The following is a 12,207-nucleotide window of genomic DNA, read 5'->3' as shown; positions in this document are numbered from 1 at the left end:
TCCCCCTGGGTTCTTGAAGTGCCACGGGTCCACCATACCCATTTTTTCCATAAACCCACCCAGCTCCTTTGCCATTTGTATCCTACCCATTGACCTCGACGCTCGGACACAATTAAAATCTGTTCCCACAATCAGCTGTGCTTGACTAAGTCCGGGATTGCTGTCAGCAAGCTCCTCATAAAACCTTTCAATTTGGTGCATACACATTCACCAACACCACCAGCCTCCCTTCTAATACCCCACCTACAATCATATATCTCCCACCCTGGTCGGTCACTTCCTTAGCACTGACAAACAACGTTTTCTTACTCATCAAAATGGCCACCAGCTACATCTTTGAATCAAACCCTGAGTGGAAAACCTGACCCACCAATGCCTTCCTTGACCTAACCTGGTCCTTCACGCGGAGGTGCGTCTCCTGCAGAAAGATCACCTCCGCTTTCAAGCTCCGAAGGTGCGCAAAGACCCGAGATCATTGAGCCCTCCCACGTTCCACAGTATCAGCCTTACCGGGGGCTTACGCCTCCTTCCCCTCTACCGTCTGCATCTTCCCCTTTTGGTTCTACCCCCGTTAATTTAACCCAGTGCCTGGCCCATCCAAGATGGACCCTTTCTCCGCCCCGACCATGTTTCTTCTCCAACCTCGGCTCCTCGCATCACCCTCTCTTCCCCCTCCCCCTGCCATCTCCCCCCTGTGACCACCTCTCTTGGTACCTCCAGAAAATGTATCCCAATGAGAGACAGCACCTTCGGGGTCTGTACCCCCGTGAGAGACAGCACCTTCAGCAAATGTACCCCAATGAGAGTCAGCACCTTCAGGGAATGTACCCCAATGAGAGTCAGCACCTTCAGCGAATGTACCCCAATGAGAGTCAGCACCTTCAGGGAATGTACCCCAATGAGAGTCAGCACCTTCAGCGAATGTACCCCAATGAGAGACAGCACCATCAGGATCTGTACCCCCGTGAGAGACAGCATCTTCAGCGAATGTACCCAAATGAGAGTCAGCACCTTCAGCGAATGTACCCAAATGAGAGTCAGCACCTTCAGCGAATGTACCCCAATGAGAGACAGCACCATCAGGATCTGTACCCCCGTGAGAGACAGTGCTTTCAGCGAATGTACCCCAATGAGAGTCAGCACCTTCACGGCCTGCATCCCAGTGAAAGCCAGCACGTTCAGAGTCTGTACCCCAGTAAGAGTGAGCACATTCAGAGTCAGTACCCTGTGAGAGTCAGCACCTTTAGGGTCTGTGCCCCAATAAGAGTCAGTACCTCCAGGGAATGTACCCTGTGACAGTCAGCACCTTCAGTGTCTGTACTGCAATGCGAGTCAGGACCTTCAGTGTCTGTACTGCAATGCGAGTCAGCACCTTCAGTGTCTGTACTCCAATGAGAGTCATCACCTCCTGGGAATGTACTCTAGTGAGAGTCAGTACCTTCTGCAGTTGTGCCCTGTGAGAGTCAACATCTTCAGGGCAGGTACCCTGTGAGAGTCAGCACCTTTAGGGTCTTTACCCCAATTAAAGTCAGATACTTGAGGGTCTGTACCCCAATGAGAGTCAGCACCTCCAAGCAATGTATCCTGCGAGAGTCAGCACTTCCAAGGAATGTATCCTGTGAGAGTCAGCACTTTCTAGGAATATACCCCAATTAGAGTCAGCACTTTCTGGGAGTGTACCCCAATGAGACTCAGCACCTTCCGGGAACGTACCCCAATGAGAGTCAGCACTTTCTGGGAATGTACCCCTAAGAGAGTCAACACATTCAGGGAATGTACCCCTAAGAGAGTCAGCACTTTCCGGGAATGCACTCCAATGAGAGTCAGCACTTTCTTGGAATGCACCCTTAAGAGAGTCAGCATTTTCTGGGAATGCACTCCAACGAGAGTCAGCACTTTCTGCAAATGTACCCTTAAGAGAGTCAGCATTTTCTGGGAACGCACTCCAATGAGAGTCAGCACTTTCTGGGAATGTACCCCGAAGAGAGTCAGCACCTTCAGGGAATGTACCCCGAAGAGAGTCAGCACTTTCTGAGAATGAAATCCAATGAGAGTCAGCACTTTCCGGGAATGCACTCCAATGAGAGTCAGCACTTTCTTGGAATGCACCCTTAAGAGAGTCAGCATTTTCTGGGAATGCACTCCAACGAGAGTCAGCACTTTCTGCGAATGTACCCTTAAGAGAGTCAGCATTTTCTGGGAACGCACTCCAATGAGAGTCAGCACTTTCTGGGAATGTACCCCGAAGAGAGTCAGCACCTTCAGGGAATGTACCCCGAAGAGAGTCAGCACTTTCTGAGAATGAAATCCAATGAGAGCCAGCACTTTCTGGGAATGTACCCCAGTGAGAGTCAGCACCTTCCGGGAATGTACCCCAATGAGAGTCAGCACCTTCAGGGAATGTACTCCAATGAGAGTCAGCACCTTCAGGGAATGTACCCCAATGAGAGTCAGCACTTTCTGGGAATGTACCCTAGTGAGAGTCAGCACCTTCAGGGAATGTACCCCAATGAGAGTCAGCACCTTCAGGGAATGTACCCCAATGAGAGTCAGCACCTTCAGGGAATGTACTGCAGTGAGAGTCAGCACCTTCAGGGAATGTACCCCAATGAGAGTCAGCACCTTCAGGGTCCGTATCCCAGTTGGAGTCAGCACTTCAGGGTCCGTATCCCAGTGAGAGTCAGTACCTTCAGGGAATGTACCCCAATGAGAGTCAGCACCTTCAGGGTCCGTATCCCAGTTGGAGTCAGCACTTCAGGGTCTTTAACCCAGTGAGAGTCAGCACCTTCAGGGTCTGTATCCCAGTGAGAGTCAGCACCTTCAGGGTCTGTATCCCAGTGAGAGTCAGTACCGTCAGGGTCCGTATCTCAGTGAGAGTTAGACCTTCACGGTCTGGACCCCTGTGAGAGTAACTACATTCAGGGTCTGTAACCCAGTGAGAGTCAGCACCTTCAGGGTCAGTACCATAGTGAGAGTCAGCACCTTCAGGTCTGTACCCCAGTGAGAGTCAGCACCTTCAGCGAATGTACACCAGTGAGAGTCAGCAACTTCAGTGTCCGTACCCCAGTGAGAGTCAGCACCTTCAGGGCATGTTCCCCAGTGAGAGTCAGCACCTTCAGTGTCCGTATCTCAGTGAGAGTCAGTACCTTCAGGGAATGTACCCCAGTGAGGGTCAGCACCTTCAGGGTCTGTACCACTGTGAGAGTCAGCACCTTCAGGGTCTGTACCACAGTGAGAGTCAGCACCTTCAGGGTCTGTATCCCAGTGAGAGTCAGTACCTTCAGGGTCCGTATCTCAGTGAGAGTTAGACCTTCACGGTCTGGACCCCTGTGAGAGTAACTACATTCAGGGTCTGTAACCCAGTGAGAGTCAGCACCTTCAGGGTCAGTACCATAGTGAGAGTCAGCACCTTCAGGTCTGTACCCCAGTGAGAGTCAGCACCTTCAGCGAATGTACACCAGTGAGAGTCAGCAACTTCAGTGTCCGTACCCCAGTGAGAGTCAGCACCTTCAGGGCATGTTCCCCAGTGAGAGTCAGCACCTTCAGTGTCCGTATCTCAGTGAGAGTCAGTACCTTCAGGGAATGTACCCCAGTGAGGGTCAGCACCTTCAGTGTCCGTACCCCAGTGAGAGTCAACACCTTCAGTGTCTGTACCCCAGTGAGAGTCAACACCTTCAGGGACTGCACCCTGTGAGAATCTGCACTTTCAGGGACTGTACCCCAGTGAGAGCCAATACCTTCGGGGAATGTACCCCAATGAGAGTCAGCACCTTCAGGGAATGTCCCCCAGTGAGAGTCAGCACCTTCAGGGAATGTCCCCCAGTGAGAGTCAGGACCTTCATGGATGGTCCCAGTGAGAGTCAGCACATTCAGGGAATGTACCCCAATGAGAGACAGCACCTTCAGTGAATGTACTCCAATGAGAGACAGCACCTTCAGGGAATATACCCCAATGTGAGACAGCACCTTCAGGGAATGTACCCGAATGAGAGACAGCACCTTCAGGGAATGTACTCCAGTGAGAGTCAGCACTTTCAGGAATGTCCCCCAGTGAGAGTCAGCACCTTCAGGGAATGTCCCCCAGTGAGTGTCAGCACCTTCAGGGAATGTCCCCAGTGAGAGTCAGCACCTTCAGGGAATGTCCCCCAGTGAGTGTGAGCACTTTCAGGGAATGTCCCCCAGTGAGAGTCAGCACTTTCAGGGAATGTCCCCCAGTGAGATCAGCACATTCAGGGAATGTACCCCTAAGAGAGTCAGCACCTTCAGGGAATGTACCCCAGTGAGAGTCAGCACCTTCAGGGCATGTTCCCCAGTGAGAGTCAGCACCTTCAGTGTTCGTATCTCAGTGAGAGTCAGTACCTTCAGGGAATGTACCCCAGTGAGGGTCAGCACCTTCAGTGTCCGTACCCCAGTGAGAGTCAACACCTTCAGGGACTGCACCCTGTGAGAATCTGCACTTTCAGGGACTGTACCCCAGTGAGAGCCAATACCTTCGGGGAATGTACCCCAATGAGAGTCAGCACCTTCAGGGAATGTCCCCCTGTGAGAGTCAGCACCTTCAGGGAATGTCCCCCAGTGAGAGTCAGGACCTTCATGGATGGTCCCAGCGAGAGTCAGCACATTCTGGGAATGTACCCCAATGAGAGACAGCACCTTCAGTGAATGTACTCCAATGAGAGACAGCACCTTCAGGGAATATACCCCAATGTGAGACAGCACCTTCAGGGAATGTACCCGAATGAGAGACAGCACCTTCAGGGAATGTACTCCAGTGAGAGTCAGCACTTTCAGGAATGTCCCCCAGTGAGAGTCAGCACCTTCAGGGAATGTCCCCCAGTGAGTGTCAGCACCTTCAGGGAATGTCCCCAGTGAGAGTCAGCACCTTCAGGGAATGTCCCCCAGTGAGTGTGAGCACTTTCAGGGAATGTCCCCCAGTGAGAGTCAGCACTTTCAGGGAATGTCCCCCAGTGAGATCAGCTCATTCAGGGAATGTACCCCTAAGAGAGTCAGCACCTTCAGGGAACGTACCCCAGTGAGAGTCAGCACCTTCAGGGAATGTCCCTCAGTCAGAGTCAGCACCTTCAGAGAATGTCCCCCAGTGAGTGTCAGCACTTTCAGGGAATGCCCCCCAGTGAGAGTCAGCACCTTCAGGGAATGTACCCCTAAGAGAGTCAGCACCTTCAGGGAATGTACCCCAGTGAGAGTCAGTATTCAGAGGCAAGGAGCTTAATCAATTAAATGTCAAACTGTTTGCTTCAATAACTCTTCCATATTTACCAGAATTAACAGTGTAGCACTGCAAGCAAATTCCCAAAGTATGCTCTCTGATCCCATCCTATAATGACTGACAATGGGGAAATATTAATGGTGTCTGGCTGAGGATCACTTGATCATATTTTACACACGGGGAAGTGGGATGTTTTGCTGATGTCACCGTCACACTAACGCCTTCTGCTGCGACACATGTGATTTTTAAAGGCGCTTCTCTTTGATTTTGCTCCCTGTTTTCCATCTCCTGCTTGTCATGATATGTAGACATGCACATAATGAGATACAGACAGGCAGCTAATGAACACAGAGAACAGGACATAACCAATCAGCAGGCAGAACACTTGGGGATGGTTTCCCACTATAAAAGGCATGAGGCACTCACACTCCACCTCTTTCCACTGGGGATATCTATAGAGTGAGTCTGGGTGTATATATCACATAACCCCTCCAGCACGTGGCTAAGAGCTCGTCTGGTTCAGTCAGATAGAGTAATCACTTAGATTAGCAGAGAGTCGAACTTAGAGAACTATGCTAACTGTATGGCAGGTTCAGTAAATCAAGTTGAACTAACTTCAAGGTCTGGAGTATATTGCAGTTAAAGCTGCATCCAGTTGCAGCCTGTGTTATCTCAGTGTGCTTAACACGACATGGTACCAGAAGACTGCTATCCTAAGGTGCTTTACCTCAATCTGTTCCGTGACGACCAGCAAATGTATCCCGGCACCATGGAGAAGATCCAGGTTCCTCAACAGCTGCAGAACTCCGGCAATCTCAGTGCCAACTGGCGGACTTTCAAGCAAAGGTTTGTGCTGTACATCGAAGCCTCAGACCTCGAGGGTGCGTCTGATACAAGAAAGATTGCGCTTCTCCTCTCAACTGCGGGGGATCAACTCTTCAACTCGTTTAACTTCACCGAAGGCCAGGACAAGACAAAGTTTCAGACCATCCTGGACAAGTTTGACAGTCACGGTGAAGTGGACACCAATGAAATTTTTGAGCCCTATATATTCAAACAACGCCTACAAGGTAAAGATGAATCTTTCAACTTCTTAACTAATCTCCATCTACTACCGCTGTCCTGCAACTTTGGTGATATTGCTGACTCCATGATCAGAGATCAAATCGTTTTTGGAGTGCACTCTGATCCTCTGAGAGATAAGCTTTTAAAAATCAAGCATATGACCCTGTCAGTCGCGATTGAAACGTGCACAGTGCATGAACATGCCAAAAATCGGTATTCCCAATACAAATCGGCTGAAAATGAGAAACTTGCCTCCCATGAGGCAGAGCGTGTGCAGGCCATCGCCCAGATCCCAGATGCAGCGCCTCAGCATTGATGAAAGCGGCCATTTTGCGCGCTCTTCCCGGAGCCCCACGCATGCGCGATGCGAATGGGATAATGAAGCGGCCGATCACCACACTGCGCAGGTGTGAACGTCTGCCGACCGCACTGCGCATGTGCGACAACGCACGGAGCGTAACGACGTCATGACGTGCCCGAACTGCGGCACCGCCCACTTAAAGAAACACTGCCCTGCAAGAGGCAGGCGATGTTTAAATTGCGGAAAACCTGGACACTATGCAGCCTTGTGCAGGTCTGCGCCACTAGTCAAGGGCCAACGATCCCAATTCCAATGCAGGCACGTTCGGAGTGTACAACACGGTTTACAGGATTCTGATCCTGGCAGTACAACGGATCCAGAGGACAATTGCCCGGAGTCCCCCTACCATGTGGGCATCATTACCACACATGAACATGCCTCACCGACATCATCACAAAGTCTGTCCATCCTCACTGTGGATTCTGCGGACGAATGGCGTATGGTGATGTAAGTAAATCAATGCTCCATCCAGTTCAAGCTGGACACAGGTGCTTCTGCCAATCTCCTTTCACAGGCAGATTTCAACCGCATCAAGAAGCCACCCAAGCTTCTTCCAGCAGCCTGCCAGCTCCTGGACTATAATGGCAATGCCATCACAGCACTGGGATCCTACCATCTTCTCATCTCCAACAGGAGCATTCACGCAAGGCTAAGGTTTGAAATCGTCAAGCCAGACAGGGCCTCCCTGCTCGGCACACATGCTTGCAAGCAGCTAAGCCTTGTGCAGCGGGTCTACACAATGACCTCCCCCAACGTGGATCTTCAAGCCGGCATTGACGACATCCTCGCTCAGTATCCGGATATGTTTGACGGGATGGGCACTCTGCCATATCGATACAAGATCCTGCTACGGCTTGATGCCATGCCTGTGGTCCACGCACCACGCCGGGTCCTGGCTCCACTGAAGGAGAGCCTGAAGGCACAGCTAAAAGGATCTTCAGGACCAGGGCATCATTTCCAAAGTTACAGAACCGACTGACTGGGTCAGCTCGATGGTATGTGATATGAAGCCTCCGGGGGAGCTGCGCATCTGCATTGATCCCAAGGATCTCAACCAGAATATAATGCCGGAACACTACCCCATCCCGAAGCGGGAGGAACTCACAAGTGAGATGGCACATGCCCAGTTTTTCACAAAGTTAGATGCGTCACATGGATTCTGGCAAATCCAGCTGGATGAGTCCAGCAGAAGGCTCTGCACCTTCAACACACCGTTTGGCAGGCACTGCTATAATCATATGCTATTTGGCATTGTCTCGGCCTCGGAGATCTTCCATAGAATCATGGAGCAGATGATGGAGGGCATTGAAGGGGTTCGTGTGTATGTGGACGACATTATCATATGGTCCACGAGCCCCGAAGTGCACATCTCTCGTCTCCAGCAGGTATTCCGCCGTGTCCATGCCAATGGCCTCAAGCTGAACAGGGCCAAGTGTTGCTTTGGCATGTCGACACTTAAGTTCTTAGGTGACCAGATATCTCAGCAAGGTGTGTGCCCGGACACAGACAAAGTCAAGGCCATCGAAGCCATGAAGACCGCTGAAGAAAAGAAGGCGGTGCTGCGCTTCCTAGGAATGGTAAACTTTTTGGCCAAGTTTATCCCAAACCTGGCCTTGCACACCACGGCCCTCAGACACCTGGTGAAAAAGTCTACTGCCTTTGAGTGGCAGGCAGCTCATCAGGCAGAGTGGTTGGAGCTGAAAGCCAAGCTCACCACTGCACCTGTATTGGCATTTTTTGAACCTGACAGGGAAACAAAAATCTCGACAGATGCGAGCCAGGACGGCATCGGCGCGGTGTTGGTCCAGCGCGATGACACCTTATCCTGGGCACCGGTTGCCTACGCATCACGGGCGATGACACCCACCGAGCAGCGGTACGCCCAAATTGAAAAGGAATGCCTGGGCCTTCTCACCGGAATTCTCAAGTTCCACGATTATGTTTACGGCCGGCCGACGTTCACCATCGAGAAGGACCCCAGGCCTCTGGTCCACATTATCCACAAGGACCTGAACAACATGACACCCTGGCATCCTCCTCAGACTCAGATTGTACGACTTTGGACTCATGTACACGCCGGGCAAGGAGCTCATTATTGCAGGTGCCTTGTCCCGCTCCATAATCTTTCCTGCCGACCCGCCGGCATTCGTCCAACAGACCGAATCACAGGTGCAGCTGTGGGCCAGCAACCTCCCGGCGTCGGATGAAAAGGTGATTTGCATTTTCGACGAGACAGCCAAAGACCCTCTTCTGCAGCTTGTCATGCGCCACCTCGCCAATGGCTGGCAAAAAGGGCAGTGCCCCCAATTCTTCAATGTGAAGGACGACCTGACGGTGGTTGATGGCATCCTCCTCAAGCTGGACCGCATTGTCATTCCACTCAGTCTCCAGAGCTTGGTGCTACGGCAAATCCACAAGGGATATCTGGGTGTTGAGAAGTGTAGGCGCAGAGCCAGGCAAGCTGTCTACTGGCCTGGGATTAGTCAGGATATCTCAAATATGATCCTCAACTATACGACCTGTCAACGCTTCCAGCCAGCACAGAGCAAGGAGACGCTTCAGCAGCACAAAATCGTGACCTCCCTGTGGTTCAAGGTGGGCATCTACCTCTTTCATGGTCGTGATTATGTGTTAATCATTGATTATTTTTCCAACTACCCAGAAGTCGTGAAGCTCTTGGACCTAACATCCAAGACCGCCATCAAGGCCTGTAAGGAGACGTTCTCCAGGCATGGTATTCCACTCACTGTCATGAGTGACAACGGTCCTTGTTTCAGCAGCCAAGTGGTCAGGATTTGCCCAGTTATATCAGTTTCATCACGTCACTTTAAGCCCACATTACCCGCAGTCCAACGGGAAGGTTGAGAAAGGGGTGCACATAGTGCAGCAGCTCATCTGCAAGGCTGCGGATTCTGCTTCTGACGTCAACCTTGCATTCCTTGCTTACAGGGCAACCCCTCTGTCTACCGGCATGTCACCGGCTCAACTCCTGATGAACAGGGACCTGCAGACGACTCTTCCAGCCATACACTTGCCTGACCTGGATCACCTCCCGGTGCTGCAGAAACTCAGGGACAGGCAAAAGCAGGGCTATGATGCTCATGCCACCGATTTGCCTGTGCTATCCCCGGCGGATGCTGTTCGGATCAAGCTACCTGATGGAGGCTGGTCAGCTCCAGCTGTTGTTGTTCGACAGGCTGCTCCTCGATCGTACGTTGTGCGTCTGGCTGATGGTTCTGTTGTGCAGCGAAACAGACGGGCCCTGCGCACAGTCGCCTGTCCGCAACCACATTCTTTGTTGTTTCCATCTGTTATTGTGCCACCCACTGATACCTCGAACCACAAGGCCACTAGTCAGGCTTCAATCCTGCCTATCAAGGCGCCATCGTCCCCACCACCACCTCTCCGGCGGTCGACCAGGATCAGACGCAAGCCCCAAAGACTGGACTTATGAACATTTGTTTTGTTTGCTATGTTCTGTTTTCGCACATTAGACACCTGTTTTGACGTGTACATATGTTCCCATCTGCCACTGTATGTAAATAAGACAGTTTTTCGGCCTACACATGTAAATACTTTCACATATGCTACAGAAAAACATTTCAAAAGGGGAGATGTCATGATATGCAGACATGCACATAATGAGATACAGACAGGCAGCTAATGAACACAGAGAACAGGACATAACCAATCAGCAGGCAGAACGCTTGGGGGTGGTTTCCCACTATAAAAGGCACAAGGCACTCAAACGCCGCCTCTTTCCACTGGGGCCATCTACAGAGTGAGTCTGGGTGTGTATATAATCACATAACCCATCCAGCACGTGGCTAAGAGCTAGTCTGATTCAGTCAGAGTAATCACACTTGGGTTAGCAGAGAGTCCAACTCACAGAGAACTGTGCGACAGGTTCAATAAATCAAGTTGAACTAAATTCAAGGTCTGGAATATCTTTCAGTTAAAGCTGCATCCAGTTGCAGCCCGTGTTATCTCATTGTGCTTAACAGGGCACTGCTCTGTGAGGACTAACATCAGAGGCAGTACTGACTTCCCGGCACCCCACTCAAATCATCGCTCCCTACGTGGGCTCTGTCCGATGGTTTTGCACTGTACGGGGATTCGGTAATCTACTTGGCGCTTTGTGTATACAGGGGCTTGCTGAAGATATTTGTGTTGTCAGACACTACCTGTTCCACCAATAACTAACCAAGACAGCACCCATCAAGCCACGTGGATGCTGAGATTTTCGGGAAAGGCTTAAAACAGTCTCTCTGCCTGGAAAAGCTCGGGATAGCAAGGCAACGCCTTTTCTGACGCAGGCTAGCCTCCGGCTACGAGAATACAGATTGTGCATCCACGGCGACTAAAGTAGGTCAAATTCAGCTGAAACTGAACTGCTCAAGCACACACCGATAAAATCTTCCAGCTCCAGAAATGATTTCGCAATTTAAGTCTTCGAGACACACCTATCGCCTCAAAACCAAAAGAAGTTTGCAAAAACTTATTCGCAGTGTCCCTTTTGAACGTGTCACCGAACAAATGATGCTGTCAGTTCCAACTTATTATTTTTTAACGATTGACATTCCCGTTAACAAATTGCAATAAAATATACCATCTGGTTAAATTCCCTCTGAAAATGGTGGTATTGGATTTCAGCGCAAATACTTATTACACTGGACCACATAGGCTGAGAGTTCTTGGACGAGTTCAATCCAAATGGGCACCGTAAACCTCATTGCAGAGCCCAAACTCTACAAACACTTTCGTTTTCGATTTCACCTCGACCTTAATGTTTATTCTTCATCAAAAATCATATGCCCCTTCCCAGTAACAATCACAGCTTCTTTGCAAATCATTCCTAGTTCAACAACAGTATCGGGTTTTAACCTATTATGTTACCAAGCAACCACTCGCCAGTGAAAGTTGTTTACTTTTAAAGCAAAGTTGCCCATATCCCTTAGAATAGGCAACTTTGTCCAATTATTTTCCAGTCCCGAATTAGGCCGAACATTTTTTTTAAAAAAGAATATTTCACGTTTGTCACTGTCAGACCCAGTCGTTTAGCTCATGAACCTCCATATCCTGACCGCAGAATTTACCTTTGAGATTTCTCTTGTGAAATACACAAACATTCCCGCGGTCGAAACAATCGACAGAAGCAAAGCCACTGCGCCGAACACCGCCCCCACTATCAGCGTGAAATTGGCCGGAGCTGTTGTTCTGATCATTGGGACGGAGGATTCCGAGCTGCTGGATCGGGAATATTGTCCAGCCATTGCATCCCGGGGAGTAAATAACACTCAAATCATCTGCCCGCCTGCAAGGAAATAACCTCAAACAAAAAAAAAACCGTCTTGCTGGTGTGGGTGGGTCTAAGCAGGAGGAGTAGCTTCCACTCTCCCATCCCGGGCACTCTCTGAAAATTACTGTCGGCGGGGTGTTTACACAGGACTGCGCTCTTAACTTTCTTAAAACAAATTGCTGGAAAAATTGGCAGCATTTGCGGAGAGAGAAATAACCTTTCCTGTCGAACATGACCCCTCTGTATCTTTATCTT

At 50.4% G+C, this 12,207-nt stretch overlaps 1 protein-coding gene across 1 annotated transcript in view; it reads right to left on the bottom strand.

The window, feature by feature from the left end:
- The window catches only part of tnfsf10l (TNF superfamily member 10, like), a 46,204-nt gene extending 34,209 nt beyond the window's left edge, over positions 1-11,995 (bottom strand). The window contains exon 1 of the mRNA XM_072505406.1: positions 11,750-11,995. Coding sequence (XP_072361507.1) covers positions 11,750-11,926 — 177 coding nt within the window. The 5' untranslated portion in view covers positions 11,927-11,995. The remainder of the gene's footprint in view (positions 1-11,749) is intronic.
- Between the last annotated feature and the right edge of the window lie 212 nt (positions 11,996-12,207).

Source organism: Scyliorhinus torazame, chromosome 5, assembly GCF_047496885.1.
Source record: "Scyliorhinus torazame isolate Kashiwa2021f chromosome 5, sScyTor2.1, whole genome shotgun sequence".
In the NCBI taxonomy this organism is placed as follows: domain Eukaryota; kingdom Metazoa; phylum Chordata; class Chondrichthyes; order Carcharhiniformes; family Scyliorhinidae; genus Scyliorhinus; species Scyliorhinus torazame.
This window is presented reverse-complemented; position numbering and strand designations above follow the sequence as displayed.